This window comes from Megascapheus bottae, chromosome 10 (assembly GCF_031878675.1).
Source record: "Megascapheus bottae isolate mThoBot1 chromosome 10, mThoBot2.hap1, whole genome shotgun sequence".
Lineage (NCBI taxonomy): Eukaryota > Metazoa > Chordata > Mammalia > Rodentia > Geomyidae > Megascapheus > Megascapheus bottae.
In genome coordinates, this window is record NC_143518.1 from 50,844,546 (window position 1) to 50,860,419 (window position 15,874).

General features: G+C 42.2%; 1 protein-coding gene and 1 long non-coding RNA gene across 3 annotated transcripts; one reads left to right on the forward strand and one right to left on the reverse strand.

Annotated features, from left to right (window-relative positions):
- The first annotated feature begins 1,810 nt into the window (after positions 1-1,810).
- LOC150058427 (serine/threonine-protein kinase Nek2) lies at positions 1,811-15,165 on the forward strand. 2 transcript variants are annotated; one of them, XM_090341244.1, is made up of 8 exons: positions 1,811-2,004; positions 2,955-3,172; positions 3,871-4,111; positions 5,889-5,971; positions 6,710-6,836; positions 8,439-8,658; positions 10,685-10,810; positions 14,352-15,165. In XM_090341244.1, exons 1-8 carry the CDS (start codon positions 1,909-1,911, stop codon positions 14,573-14,575), a joined length of 1,335 nt encoding a protein of 444 aa, XP_090197370.1. In that variant the 5' UTR covers positions 1,811-1,908; the 3' UTR covers positions 14,576-15,165. The 2 variants fall into 2 exon arrangements, with proteins under 2 accessions (XP_090197370.1, XP_090197371.1); XM_090341245.1 differs by having other exon boundaries at positions 14,376-15,165.
- Positions 3,953-8,389, reverse strand: LOC150058428 (uncharacterized). The gene is made up of 3 exons (XR_016536884.1): positions 8,265-8,389; positions 6,137-6,225; positions 3,953-4,039 (listed from the first exon to the last, which is right to left on the reverse strand). It is a non-coding gene; the product is annotated as an uncharacterized LOC150058428 (long non-coding RNA).
- Positions 15,166-15,874: the final 709 nt, after the last annotated feature.

Sequence of the window (15,874 nt, forward strand, 5' to 3'; positions counted from 1 at the left end):
TCTGGACAGATATGATTGAGGTAGGGGAAGGGGTGAAAGAGGGAGGACAAATAGAATTCCAGACAAATCAAATGATGGAAGGAATAGCCGTTGGAATGAAGAGAAACTGAAAAAGTGTTTTGAATTTGAGCAGAGTGAAAGACTGGCCAGTTGCTCGTGGAACACACCTGTTAATCTTTGCTACTCAGGAGGCTGAGATCTAAGGATCACAGAACAAATAAAGCCTGCGCAGACAGAAAAGTCCATGAAGCTTTTGTTTCCAATTAACCAGTAAAAAACTAGAAGTGCAGGTGTGCTCAAGTGGTAGAGCACCAACCTTGAACAAAAAAAAGACAAGAAAAAGCACGATACCTGACTTTAATTCAAGCTCAAGTACTGGTACATACGTGTGAGCACAGCTGAAAAGCAGACAGTGAAGGTTCAGAACTAGATTTGGGGTAGGCTAGCCAAAGAATTCCATGAATTGTAATTGTAAGATGCATACACACACACACACACAGAAAAGAAAGGAAGTAAAGAAAGGAAAAATACGTAATGCAAATGATTTCAGCCAGCCAGTTTTAGCCACTTACATAACGTATGAGATACAAACTAGTCTTATTCCTTTGAGGTAAGATGATGCCCTTGATTATTAATTTAAAATTTCTCCTGGTTGGAAATTCCAATTATGCTATACTCAGTGCATGAAATACATTATTTTCAAAGTAATAGGTTTGTAGTTCTTATTACTAGAACATCAGGTTCCTTTTAATCCCACACTGAGTAGATATTTAAAGAAAATTGACCTACTTATGCATTACCAAATTATTCACTTTCTGGTAATACACATTATACTCTGACAAGCTCTGGTTGAAGAGCTCTAGGACTTCTCTCCTGGGTAAAAATAAGACTGTTCCATTTAGCTAGGTGAGTTGGTTTCCATGGAAGCTACAATTCATGAAATTCATGAAGTACTGCCAACAAATTATGTGCTGGGCACCTTAGGTGTCTGGCAGTCTTTTTTAGTAATTTGTTTGATAGAAGTCTTAAAGGTAACACTTAACTGTTTCTGCTTTAGGACTCCCATATTCCCTTCTATATTCTGAAACACCAGGGCCCTGTTGTTCTGCCATGAGGTTTTTACACTTTTCTGTAGGTTGCCCAATGTGGTGTTCAGTATCTAGCAATGAAAGGAGGTTTTTTAATAATTCCCGTGAATAACTTATTTTTACAATAGTGCTAATTTTTTGTCTGTTGGACAACGAAACAAGAGTGTGCTTCTATTTTTCCTTGAGAAATAAAAATACTATTACTTCCTGGTTTCTCAGGTTTGTGTAGATGGACATAAAGTGAATGACACACCCAGGTTCCGCAGGAAGTCAGCCACGTGGGGGGGGAGAGTGGGGAGGTTGAGGGGGGGAGAGAGGGAGGGAGAGAGAGGGAGAGCGCAGAGGTGCAAGAGAAGTGTGGGTAGGGTATTTTAAGGTCAACGTGGAAAGGTCAGAAAGAGTCTGAGATTCATGGACCCCAGTTACCTTAGGGACCTCATCTGAGGGTCAGAACTGGGGAGAAAAACACTTCCACCCTACTACCAAAGCGCCCCCCAACCCCAAACCCAGAACCCAGGCTTTTTCGCCCCGCCCTCCGGCCTTGGGTTTAGCTCCGCCCTCCTCTCTCTAGAGGTCGGGAGCAGGCGCCGACCCGACGCGGTTGCCTAGCGACGCGCTCTTCCCAGGATACCTCGGGCGCTGTGTTCTTTTCTTAGCCAATCAGAGAAGCGTGTCGGCCTCACCTTCGGCCAATAGATTGCGAGGCCGGGGCCCGCGACGGTTAAACTGGGCCAGGACCGGGGTTCGGGTCGGTGAGGTCTGGGAGTAGCTGCAGCCAGGCGGCGGCGGAGGTTCAGCGGCCGCGGGAGGCGACCCGGCCATGCCGTCGCGGGTGGAGGACTATGAAGTGCTCTACACCATCGGCACCGGCTCCTACGGCCGCTGCCAGAAGATCCGGAGGAAGAGCGACGGCAAGGTGAGCGCGCGGCCCAGTCTCCGCCCCTGCGCTCCCCCCACCCCCGGGGCTGCGGGCCCGGCGGCCCGGAAGTCTCAACCTGGCCCCTGCCTCCGCGTCCCGCCGGTGCTTCTTTTCATGCTTAATTCTTTTTCCATATTTTCTCTTACCCGTTGTGTCTTGCTTAGTGTCTTCCATAGGTGGCAGGCACCTCGCTGTGAACTTCTGTTAAAGGGGACAAGGGACAGGACCACCACAGCCTCTACATTCACATGAATTCCTTATTATTGTGATAAGTGGATTCCCAGTAAATGTAGATCTGGTTCAGGAAGTTACATTGCAGTGGAAGCTGCCTGGCCGCTGCCGGATCTTTACTGAGGTTCTCGGAAATAGGCAGAGGGGACTTGGACCTCCTCAGTTACTACCTTTGACCACAGTACCACCCCCTATTTCTCACTAAAAATTGAGAGTAGGGATTTGGAGAGCTCTGGTATATTTCATGCACCTCCCTGCCCTGGACATTCACTGCTTATTAAAGTTTAGAGAAAGATTAAGGAAATAAGTCGAGGACTTACAAAGTTTATTGAACTGAATTTCACGATCATGACTTTGGAGTGGAGGATGTGTTTAAAAGGGAGGTCACTTAGCCGGGCGTGGTGGCTCACGCCTGTAATCCTAGCTACTTCCAGAGGCTGAGATCTGAGGATTAAGGTTCAGAGCCATCCTGGGCACAAAAGAACCTGACTCAGGGGAAGTGGGGCTTGGCTCAAGGGGTGGGGCCTTGAGCTGAAGCCTTGAGCTGAAGAGCCCCGGGACAGTGCCCAGGTCGAGTTCAAGCTCTTGACCCACTAAATAAGTAAATAAATAAATAAATAAATAAGAGGTAGCACTTATGCGATTTTGGAACCTTTATCTACTTCGTTGATTGTTTCTGAGCATAAGTTCTTATAACTTGGAAATTTTCTTTTCAGATATTAGTTTGGAAAGAGCTTGATTATGGCTCCATGACAGAAGCTGAGAAACAGATGCTTGTCTCTGAAGTGAATTTGCTTCGTGAACTGAAACATCCAAACATTGTTCGTTACTATGATCGAATTATTGACCGAACCAACACAACCTTGTACATTGTAATGGAATATTGCGAAGGAGGAGACCTGGCTAGTGTAATTACAAAAGGAACCAAGGAAAGGTAAATGCAGTCTTTTTAAAATGGGTCTAGGTTTGTTACTGTTAAGCATCTTGTGTTAGGATCAGGGACATAGTAATATGGAAGCAGGTTTGTTTGGCTTGTCTACATACAGAACCCCTGAAAATGACTGGAAAACCAATAGCCATATTTATGTAAAGATAACTATTTGCTGGGCACCTGTGGCTCACATCTGCACTCCTAGCACTCAGGAGGCTGAGGTCTAAGGATATATGTTTGAAGTCAGCCTGGGCAGTCATATCTAAAAGTTAACTAGCAAAAATTTGGAAATGGAGATTTGGCCAAGTGGTAAAGTACCATCCATGAGCAAAAAGTTAAGTAAAGGTGGGCACTGGTGACTCATGCTTGTCATCCTAACTATTCAGAAGGCTGGGATATAAGGATCATGGTTCAAAGCCAGCCCAGGCAGGAAAGTCTATGAGGCTTATATTTCCAGTTAGCCATGAAAAAACCTGGCAGTGGAGCTGTGGTTCAAATGGTAGAGTTGAGCACAAAAGCTCAACGGCAGTGCTCAGGCCCTAAGTTCCAGACTCTAAAACCAGCAAGCAAACAAAAAACCCCATACAAACAAAAAGATAATTTATTTCTCTTCGTACATTTTTAAAACAAAATAATTGACCTTAGCCATATCTGTAATGTTTTTATTTGAAGTAACATTTATACACTGGCTTTGGTTTCAGGCAGTACTTAGAGGAAGAGTTTGTTCTTCGAGTGATGACTCAGTTGACACTGGCCCTGAAGGAGTGTCACCGACGAAGTGATGGCGGCCACACTGTGCTGCACCGCGATCTGAAACCAGCCAATGTCTTCCTGGATGGCAAGCAGAATGTCAAGCTTGGAGACTTTGGCCTAGCAAGGATATTAAATCATGATACGAGTTTTGCAAAAACATTTGTTGGCACACCTTACTACATGTCTCCTGTAAGTATTTCAGGATTTACCTACTTTTAATATCCTAATGCTAAGTGTTCCAACGCAAGGGATTTAGGGTTTTGCTTGATTAGTAAATCTAACAGCCTGGAATTACTCATAGTGGGTTTTTTTTTTTTTTTTTTTTGTGGGTTATGGGACTTGAACTTGGCCTGGGTGCTGTCCCTGAGCTCTTCAGCTCAAGGCTATTGCCCTACCCCTGGGTTTGGGCACTGTCCCTGAGCTTTTCAGCTCAAGGTTATTGCCCTACCCTTGAGCCAAGCCCCACTTCTGTTTTTTCTAGAGGTTAATTGGAAATAAGATTCTCAGGTCTTTTTGTGCCCGGGCTGGCTTTGAACCTTAATCCTCACATCTCAGCTTCTGACTAGCTAGGGATTACAAGTCATAGTGTTTTTATCTTTCCTGAATGTGTTACACATTTTACTTAGGTAGTGTATCTAATGCTGGATATTTTGTATCTAACATTTCTCACTATTCTAAGGAGCTCTGCTGTATATCTCCTTGCATGTACTATCCTTCCTTCTTATTTCCTTGGCTTATAGATAGTCATAAACGTAAAATTGCGAGGACAAAGAGTATAGCAAAGTTTGGGGTGTCATTAAATATCGTCTGATGATTTTTCAAAATGCTTTCATCAATAAGGGCAGCAGTGTGTGTATGGAGTTTGAGCAGATAAGAAGTTTCTTCCATAGTGTACAGTCATTTCTTAACTGTTTCCCAAATAAGTTATGCTAACAGATCTGACAACAATATAAAACTTTATAAACTTAACAATTTTGTGACTAAAATTAGATACGGCAAAAAAAAATAAATTAGACATGGCTAGACAGAGCCATTTTCTCACTGTATCATATTCCACATAGAAAATCTTTACAGGAAAATTATCCAGAAGGGGTACTTGGAAAATTTGAAACCTGTACAATTCTTTTGTTCCTTTTCCTTCTGCCCTTGTAATTAGACCATCTGTTTCCCTAAGGCATTGCTTGTTGAGAAGTGTGCTATCAGACACTTGTTAGGGTCACATCTAGCCTTGTGGAGATTTTAGTGCTGCCAATGGGCTCCTTGGGAATAATGGGTCTGGTTGACCAGTATGAGGGTAGGCATGAAAGAGAAGCAAACCATTAAAGCAGGCAATGAGAATATATTACTGCTGTATAATAGATAATATATAAATGAGTAATTCAGTTAGTCTTGCCTGTTCATTTTAATTTAAGCTAGATACATGTTTAGTTACACTGAAATTTTTTCTTTTGAATTTAGGCCCTGAGCTCCTTTACTCAAAGCTAGGTCTTTACCACTTTGACCCACTGCTCACTTCTGATATTCTGTTGATTAATTGGAGATGAGAGTCTCACAGATTTTTTTTGCCTAGGTTGGCATGATACTCAGATCTCAGCCTCCCAGGAAACTGGATTACAGGCAAGAGCACAGGCACCAGATCTCAGGTGCAGTTTTTTTTTTTTTTTTTTTTTTATTGGTCATGGGGCTTGAACTCTGGGCCTGTGCGCTGTCCCTGAGCTCTTCATCTCAAGGCCTACTCCCTTAAGCCACAGTGCCACTTCCCATTTTTCAGAGGTTACTGGGAGATAAGTGTCTCATGGTCTTTAGTGCCTGGGCTGGCTTTGAACTGTGATCCTCAGATCTCAGCCTCTTAAGTAGCTAGGATTACAGGCATGAGCCACCAAGCCTGGCTCAGGTATAATTTTTTTAGCTTTAAAACAAAATGAAGTCTTACCTCCTTCACTCCCTCACCTTTCTTTTCATCTAGGAACAAATAAATCGCATGTCTTACAATGAGAAATCAGATATCTGGTCATTGGGTTGTTTGCTGTATGAACTGTGTGCATTAATGTAAGTATGATGTGGGTTGATTTCCAGTTAAGGTTTACAACTAACTGTTACTCTTAGTGGTTCAGCATTTTGAGCATCCATGCTAATAAAAACATATTCAGGTCTGAAAGTAGAACCAAGAGATTAAAAAAAACCCAGCACTATTATGTAACTGGAAACTGTGACCTGTGAAACTCAGTCCTCATTTGTTAAGTATCTTGGCTGATGCTGAGTCCATGGGGAGAGTTCATAGGTCGGGCAGGTAATGAAGGTTACTGTAGTGGCAGAGAGGAAATGAAACAATTATCAAGGGAAAAAGTCTGGAGACCAGATTAGGAAAGAACTCCCATTCTTCCCAATTTTCAGTTTTTTCCCTTTTGGAACTATTCTGTAGAACAATGATTTTCTCCCGGGAATGGGAAAACAATTTTGCTCTCATGGGGACATTCTAAACATTGTCTGGAGACTTTTTGTTATCACCACCAGAGAGCGCTGTTGGTAGCTATTGACTAGAGGCCATGGATCCTGCTAGGTACCTTAAAATAGGGGACAATCCACAAATAAAACTATTCAGTCCTCAATGGGGACAGTGGTGAGGAACTACTAAAGTTGGTTATAGAAGAGAATCCCAGTACAAACATAAATACACATTGGTGTTTAAGCTGTGCTTTTGATTTTGAGCCATGTCCTATTATGTACTGTATGTTTCCATTGTTAGTTTTAATTGCTTCTTCTTTTCTTCTCCATTTCCTGTCTCAGGCCTCCATTTACAGCTTTTAACCAAAAAGAACTGGCTGGAAAGATCAGAGAAGGCAAATTTAGGAGAATTCCATATCGTTACTCTGATGAATTGAATGGCATAATTACAAGGATGTTAAATTTAAAGGTAAAGGTTATAAGATTTTATATTGTCTGGTTTTTATCTGTTAAATTTTGAAGTATATATTCTCTTGTAGAGTGGCAGAGTCTGAAGAAACATTGAATAGTTTCCTTGGCTAACTATACTCATTAATACAAGAGAAGAAACATTAACTTCCTTAGCTAAATATACCCTGTTAGCACGCGTGGCAGCATATGTAAATCAGGAAATGGAGCCCCCTTGCCTACCTGCCTTCTGCCCTTTTTTCCTCCCACTCTGCTGCCGAAGCAGATGGTCAGGAGCAAGGAACGATTGCAAAAGTTTCCATATGCTCAGTTTCCCTTTCCTTGCCTACCTCATAGTGTCAGATAATAAAGAAGTGGCCAGAAATCTGATACTATTTTGCCTTTAGTTCTAATTGAGAAATTATAAAGATCACAGGGAGAGAGAGGGCCAGGGGACAAGTTGAGTAGAGAGAAATAACTTGAATAGAGAGATGCGGGAGGGGGAGGTCATGGGGAGAAAGAAGATATCCCGGGAATAGGCTCATGTGAGGAAGGGTGGTAATGCTGCAGGGATGGAAGAGATAGTAGAGTTGAGATGTCAGGGAGTACTTCCCTACAACGTCCTAGCAGTTCTCTAAGACCAACACGGAATTGCCATGATACTTCTGTTTTAGTTTTGTTTTTATATCACAGGAAATATTTATTCATATTATGCAACTATGTATTGCTAAAGTTTTTTTTTTCCCAGTCCTGGGCTTCAGCTCAGGGCCTGAGCACTGTCCTTGGTCTTTCTCAAGGCTAGAGCTCTACCACTTGAGCCTCAGCACCACTTCTGGCTTTTTTCTATTTATGTGGTACCGAGGAATGGAACCCGGGTCTTCGTGCATGCTAGGCAAGCACTTTAACCACTAGGCCAAACTCCCGGCCCGCCATGATACTTCTGGAACTTACGAAGGTGTGATGAAAGAAGGGAAAAGTTAAGTTGGAATCTGCATCTGCCGGGTACATGCCTGTACTTCTAACTACTCAGGAAGCATCATGTTTGAAGCTAGTCCAGACAGGAAGCCTGTAAGACTCGCATGTCCAGTTAAACACACACACACACACACACGAAGCTGTGGTTCAAATAGTAAAGTGGTAGAGCACCAGTCTGGAGTGTAAAAAGCTGAGGAACAGGGCTCAGGCCCTGAGTTTGAGCCCCTATATAAAAAGGAGAAAAAGACTGGGAATGTGGCCTAGTGGTAGAACTTGCCTAGCATGCATGAAGTCCTGGGTTCAATTCCTCTGTATCACATACACAGAAAAAGTTGGAACTGTTGTTGTGTTCAAGTGGTAGAGTGCTAGTCTTGAGAAAACTCAAGGACAGTGCTAGGCCCTGAGTTCAAGCCCCAGGACTGGCAGCAGGGGAAAAAAACAAGCGAGAGAGAAGAGAAGAGAAACTGCATCTCACCTTGAGGACCCAGACCCTTAAGGCTAGTGAACTTATTTTTCCAGATGTTTAAACATCTGTCCCTAAAGAAGCCCTTTCTTTTGCCATGTCGTATATCAACCCTTCTATGTAACTGCCCTCTTAGGATGGGGATTCTGTTCTGCATTGTGATGTACTCTGAATGTTCTTAATCAGGATTACCATCGACCTTCCGTTGAAGACATTCTTGAGAATCCTTTGATAGCAGACTTGGTTGCAGAAGAGCAAAGAAAAAATCTTGAGAAGAGAGGGCGACGATTAGGAGAGCCTGAAAAGTTGCAGGATTCCACCCCGGTACCGAGTGAGTTGAAGCTGAAGGAAATGCAGTTGCAGGAGCGAGAGCGTGCCCTCAAAGCCCGTGAGGAAAGACTGGAGCGTAAGTCGTGAATCTTTCCAGCAGAATAGTGTATATCTACATCTGTGTGTTCTGTACTCAGAAATCAAAGCATCTACTCAAGACTCAATCAGAAGCCTCCTAGTACTTTTTTTATCTGTAGTGGAGCTTGAACTCCGTGCCTCAGTGCTTGGGTGCTGTCTGTGAGCTCTTTTGTTCAAGGCTAGCACTCTACCATTTGGAGCCCTAGCTCCACTTCAGGGTTTTGACAGGTTAATTGGAGAAGAGTCTCATGGGACTTTCCTGGCTGGGCTCATCAGATTTCAGCCTCCTGAGTAGCTAAGATTATAGGCATGAGCCTTCAGTGCCTAGCTTTCTTTGTGCCCAACTTTCTGTTGGACTTCTTTCTCTAGAATCAGTTACTAGTTCTTATACGTTGTTAACATTCATTGTGCTGGCCCTTACGTGAGAAGTATTATACTTTATGATAGTTATTTTGTTTTTGATCATTAAAGCTTTTCCGTTGTAAAGCAAGAGTTTTACATTTTCTGACCTGCGCTATTAAAACCATGTGTTTCATCTTCTAAAGAGGGAGGCTCTAGATTTAACATGCCACACAGTTCACAGGACTGCAAGTGTGCAAACCATGGAGAATATAGGTACAAAATAGTTTAGGTTAATAGATAATACAGATATTATTAACATAAACTTGATGAGGAATAACTGAATTGAAGGTAATTCTTTTTTCGTTTGCTTTGGCGGGTACTTAGGCTTAAACTGAGGGCCTTATATTCGTACTCCATTTTTTCCATTCAAGACTGTCTTCAGGTCTGGATTTTTGCTGGTTAGTGGAGACTAAGTCTTTAAGGATTTCTTTGCCCCAGCTGATGTCAAACCATGATTCTCAAATCTCAGCCTCCAGAGTGACTAGAATTATAGCACTTGGCTTAACTAGATTTTTTTTTTTTGTCAGTTGTCCCTGAACTTTTTTGCTTAAAGCTAGTACTCTGTCTACCACTTTGAGCTACCACTCCACTTCCCACTTTTCTAGTCGTTAATTGGAGATAAGAGTTTCATGGACTTTGCTGCCAGGGCTGGCTTTGAACCACCGTCCTCAGATCTCAGCCTCCCTGAGTAGCTAAGATAAGGGGTGAACCACCAATGCCTGGCTTACAAATGAGCTTTTGATGTTGGAAGTCAATATTCTTCACTACCAAGGTTGGATTACAGATAGCCACGCCAGACCACTCTTCAGAGACAGAGATGGGCCATGTATCCTCTTTTGCACTCATAGCCAGATACCCATTGCTAACTGGTTTTCTACTGACATGTATAAAATGTATAAAAGTATAAAACATCCTGTGTGTTCATTGATATTTTATTTCCTAACGATAATGAAACATTGTATAGTGCTGAGCTAGGCCTACTCACTAGGTACAGCCTGTGCTTTTGTAACTTTTCTGTCAAAAGGAAACACGCACACACACACACACTCATACTCAAAACTGTTCTTAATATCTTACCCGTCTTATGTAATTTTATTCAGCAGCTGAAATTTAGCTACTCTTTGAATTCTAGGCCATGAATAAATAGTTGCCTTTGTCACAAATATGCAGAACTGCTCCTTACTGGTTTGTTTTGTTTTTGGTTTTTTTTCCCCTCCTGTTTGGGTGTTGCTATTGCGCCAGAAGGTGCTCTTGTCCTATGAGGCCAGGAGATGCCCTGAAATTTTGCTGTTGCATGTTTTCTGTGGAAAGCAGAGATTGCTTGAACTTTTTATTGCACATGCATTCCTCTCACACAACATGACCTAGTGAAAGCTAACTATTTGCTTAAACAAGTCCTTACAAGTAAACATAAGATAGCATAAGACAGCTAAGTCAACCACTAAATTAAAACTACCTCAGTCAGGTTGCCCAGGTTATCCACAAGAAATCGTTCACAAAGCATGACTCATCTGTGGTCAGGCATGCTAGTCTGAGTGATAAGATTAGTTGTAATGTAAATTGCTTTATGGTCAAAGCTCCTCGTTAATGTTTTGCTTTCTTTTTCCATTCCCTTTTGGAAGAGAAGGAACATGAACTTTGCATCCGAGAGAGACTAGCTGAAGACAAACTGGCCAGAGCAGAAAGCCTGATGAAGAACTACAGCTTACTGAAGGAGCACAGGTTCCTGTCTCTGGCAAGCCATCCAGGTATGACAGCCATCTCTGAGCTAGACAGCTATACACCGTGGTGCTCTCTGGGTGGCTTTGTCTTGTATTTTATAAAGTCAAATTTTAAGGTATTTTGTGGAATCAATATACTATAAATAAAATTCTTTTTGCCTGTTGGCTGACTTACTGATTCATAGACTTGAGCAGTCAGATTTTATCTTTTATATACCTTATCAGGCTATCTGATAATTTAGGATTTTTTTTTTTTTAAAACAACAAAGCATCTTCAAAGCTAATGTAGATTTGATCAAACTATTCTCAGCTCACACCTGTAATCCTAGCAACTCTGGAGGCTGAGATCTTGAGGATCATGGTTCAAAGCCAGTCTGGACAGGAAAGTCGATAAGGCTTTTTAAGTACCAGAAAACTGGAAGTGGAGCTGTGGTTCAAAGTGGTAGAGCACAAGCATTGAGCACAAAGAGCTCTAGGATAGTGCCCAGGCCCTGAATTCAAGTCCCATGATGACCAAAATAAAATAAGATAAAAACCCTCTATTTTCTTCTGTATATTTTCAAGCAAAAGTCCTAGTGTTTTAACACCATGACCTCTTATGTTTCAAAGTATGGCAGCTACAGAAAAGACATGCATTCTGCTCTTTGCTAAGCCATCTAATGCACAGTCCTGCATCTTCTTTACTCAGTGACTGGTTTTTGTAGACATCTTGCTCGGTTGCTGCCTTCCAGAGGCAGCATCCCTTGACGTATGGTTATCTCTGCACCGGGGGATCTTTTAATGAGCTTTCTCTATTTCATAGTAAAATCTGTGAACATTTTATCTCATCATCAGGATTTAGGGAAATGTAAAGTGCAGAAATAATTTTCCTCTTCATTTCTTTATGACACAAAGTATATGACATTTTTTTTTGTTGGTTGTAGGGCTTGAACTCTGGACCTGGGTTGTTGTCCCTTGGCTCTTCAGCTCAGGGCTACCACCCCTACCCTTTGAGCCACTTCAGTTTTCTAGTGTTTAATTGGAGATAAGAATCTCACAGACTTCGCTTTGAACTGTGATCCTCAAATCTCAGCCTCCTGAGTAGATAGGATTACAGGCCACCAGTGCCAGGCTGAAATATTTGACTTGAAAAAAATCTTTGGTTGAGTTTTACAGAGCTGAGCATCTGAGTTTGTAATGGAATTTCTGATGCTCCCTTTATTTCATATAGACAGCAGTGTGAAGGTGCCATTTTCCATTCTTAGTAGATGATTGAGGCAGTCTATGGATTTGGTAAATGGAATAGTCTTTTGCAAGTGGGATAGAGATTTTGTTAGTGCACTGATTGCAATAACTGGTGCAAAAGATCACATGGACCGTAGCTGTATCTATCTGTTAAAGTATCTCTTTATCATTCTGGTGATTTTTCACTACTGAAACTTGATCTCAGAGCCTTGAGCTTGCAAGCACTCTACCCATATCCCTGCTCATCTTGCTTTCAGTTTATTTGTCAGATACAAACTTTGTCCCTGTGGCTGTAAAATGAACTCCTCCTGTCGCTGCCTCTTAAATAGCTGGGATTATACGTATGTAGCACCACACCTGGCTTATTTTGGAGATTGGTTCTCACTAACTTTGCCTAACCTGGCCTTTGAACCATGATTCTCCCATTTCTGTCTTCCAAGAAGATAGGATTATAGATGTGTACCCCCCCTTCAGTTCTGCTTCTTTTCAACTCCACAGCTACCCATAAATGGCATACTTAGATGAAAAAGCTTATATTGCCTTTCTATATCCTGAGGGTTCTCGAAGACTTCTTTAGGGGTGACTCTTCTAGTTTGTTTATTTACATCTTGGTCTGATAATCTTTGAACAAAGGATGAAAATAGCTGTAGGTGATATATTCCACTGTATGGGAGACAGAAAAATCTAGGAATCTACCAATGGGAGGATGAATCTTGGCAAATATTTGAGCTGCAGGAATCTGCTCAGGATGCAGAGATGTTTTAGAGCATTGGGCTCTACAAGTACTAAGCCTGTCAGAGCTCCAAGCTGAGCAACAGCAGTGGGAGAAGGCCAGTGTGAAGTCAGGAAACTGGAAACAGCCTCATCCATTTTATGGCTCGGGTAGACTCTAACTTTAGCCACATCTTTTCCAAAGCTGACTTTTATTTAGTTAACATACATTTTCTTCTATTGAACGAGATACCATTCTTGTTAGAAACAATTTTTCTTTTTTGTACAATTATCCCATTAATAAGATAAAGTGAGGTTAAAACTAGGCACTGGTAGCTCAAGCCTGTAATCCTGGCTACTCAGGAGCTGAGATCTGAGCATTGTGATTCAAAGCCAGCCGGACTGGAAAGTTCATGATATTCCCATTGGTGATTAACCAGTAAAGAAGCCAGAAGTGGAGCTGTGGTTTAAGTGGTAGCTCAGGGACAGCACTGAGGCCCTGAGTTCAAGCCTCAGGATAACCTCTTTCACTCTTCCTCCACCCCCCACACTCTCTGAGATTGTGGAGTTAAGATCCAGCAGCAATCCTGTTGGCTTTGGAGCAGACTCAGTGGTGAAGGGAGGAGTGGGGGCTGCTGGCTGGCAGGATTCCTGGGTGCTGTCTCACTTTTTGCCATCCATCTATATAGCCCCCTGGCTTCTTCCTTCCTCGTCTTCATTGGCTCTTTGCTCAGGATTCATCTAAGTGGCTCTCTCTCTTTTCTGTACCCTGGTGACCCAGCAGGCCTGTCTCCATCATGGTTTTCCAGGTCACTATTAGGTAACCCAGTCTGTGTTGTTTATTTGTTTATGATCTGTCTCCTCCATGGCCCGAAGTAGGAGCTCAGCAAATATTTAAACATGTTCTCGTTAAATGAGTACAGAAGAAAAACTGCAAAGATTCTAGAGTAATCTGTGAGTCCTGTGAGTGATGGCATTGCTGCTCTGGTTATGTGACTGCCTCGCACACGCAGAACTTGTTAAGGTTTCTTTTGGAGCAAGTTTCTGGTGAATTGAACTACTTTGAACTAAGTACTACTGAGTACTTGATCAAAAGCATAGGTTTTCTCCAGGGGAAAGGCCTCTGCTTCTCTATTCTCCCAGAAGCCATGTATCCTGCCTAGGACACTTGGTTTCAAGACCACAGACAAGTTACACTGATTTCCAAAGTGTTGCATTGTGGCCCCTCTCCCTCACTTTAACTTCCAGAGAATAGTGGATTGTTCAGGAAGCAAACCAAGGAACAAATATTCCTTAATATGTTGTATATTCCAAGATTATTTTCACAGTGGTTTGAAAGGCAGATTGTACCAATGTTTGGTAATAAAGCCTGTAATCCTAGCCAGTCTGTAGGCTGAAGTGGGAAGGTCATGAGTGTGACACCAGTCTGGACAAAATTGTAAGACCATATGTCAAAAAGAAAAGAGAAAGATAGAGTGATTTCTGTCAGTTCCTCCATTCCTCTAACCACCTGTTCTGGAGCAAATCAGGTCCTGAGATTTCAAATGTGAACAAAAGACTTAAGTAGTTTTTGTTAAGTATGTAGGTACTGAGTGCCTTTTCAAGTAATCCGAATCCCATTTTCTTTCTAAAGATCTGCTTGATCTTCCATCCTCAGTAATGAAGAAGAAAGTTCATTTTGGTGGAGAAAGTAAGGAGAACTTGAGGAGCGAAGCGTTGGAGAGTCAGCTCACCTCCAAGTCCAAGTGCAAGGACCTGAAGAAGCGGCTCCATGCAGCCCAGCTGCGGGCACAAGCCCTGTCAGATATCGAGAAGACTTACCAACTCAAAAGCAGACAGATCCTGGGCATGCGCTAGCCCATCCCAGAGCCCAGCATGGTATCTTTTAATATTGCCATCCTTTAAAGATGTATATTTAGCTGCTGTAGCTTTATATACTCGGTTCTGTGAGCCACACCCCTTTTGTGTAGCCAGTGACATTTTGGAATGGCTTTTGCTCTTTTCAGCAATAGTTGGACAAGATGTTCACATCTTTAGTTTCTCTCTCTAGAAGAGTGATATTGCCTTGGGTGGTTGAGCTTTTAATCCTGTGATTACTACTAGAGATGGAATACATTCTAGATTTTGGGAGCAAATAATGTTAGAAGAGGAAAATAGCCATGAGTAGCACTTGCTGAGATGTTTTAAATGGCTGAGTGATGTGCTTTCAGCTATCATGGCTGGTTTTCAATTGTATGTCTGATTTTAAATGTGCTTAAACTTAGAAAACCTTAACTGGATATAAATTGGTCACTAGTTACCAAAACATCTTGTTTATACATATTCCATTATAGGTCAAATCTATTTGCCTTTCTGGAAATTTATTACTGTGATGTCCATATTTCATTCCTTTTAAATTCTATTAATAGTATATGAACTTGCTGTCATTTAACCTCTTTCCCAACAAATAAAAGACTGCTTTAGTTTTCCTATACCTCTTGTCTCATATTGGTAAAGGTGTTACTGGGGAAAGAATGGATTAATGCTGTTTTGCTGTGATGACATCTTCCCACTTGTCTCTTTAACCATGAACCCTTATATGCTCATGGCCCTAAACTGTCCCAGCTTCCCAGGGAACTGGGATTGTTTTCAAAGTCATAACTGGGGAAGGAGCTGTTGGAACCCAGTGTGGGAAAGCCAGTGATGCTGTGCTATATTCTGTGGTGCCCAGGACAACTGACAACAGGGTATCCATGGTGGCACTGCAGAAAAACTTGACGTGTTGAAACTTGCTAGCCTGTACTTCCTACCCTTAAAGGAAACTTGATTTTATTTATTTATTTTTATTTCTTGGTGCCAGTCCTGGGGTTTGAACACAGGGCCTACGTGCTGTCTCTCAGCTTTTTTACTCAAAGCTTACTTGAACCACAACTTTGCTTTCAGCCTCCTGAGAAGCTAGAATTATAGACATGAGCCACTAGTGCCTGGCCGAACTTTGAATTTTGATGGATCTTTAAAAGAAGACTAGGGGACCGGGAGTTTAGCCTAGTGGTAGAGTGCTTGCCTAGCATGCATGAAGACCCGGGTTCAATTCGTCAATACCACATACATAGAACAAAGAGCCAGAAGTGGTGCTGTGGCTCAAGTGGTAGAGTTCTAGCCTTGAGAAAGCCCAAG

Bases quoted from the DNA above. Each gene is read 5' to 3' on its own strand.
- LOC150058427 (XM_090341244.1), top strand. From the start codon at position 1,909: ATGCCGTCGCGGGTGGAGGACTATGAAGTGCTCTACACCATCGGCACC. The intron at 2,005-2,954 runs GTGAGCGCGCGG...TTTTCTTTTCAG, and splicing joins GGAGGAAGAGCGACGGCAAG to ATATTAGTTTGGAAAGAGCT. The intron at 5,972-6,709 runs GTAAGTATGATG...TTCCTGTCTCAG, and splicing joins TATGAACTGTGTGCATTAAT to GCCTCCATTTACAGCTTTTA.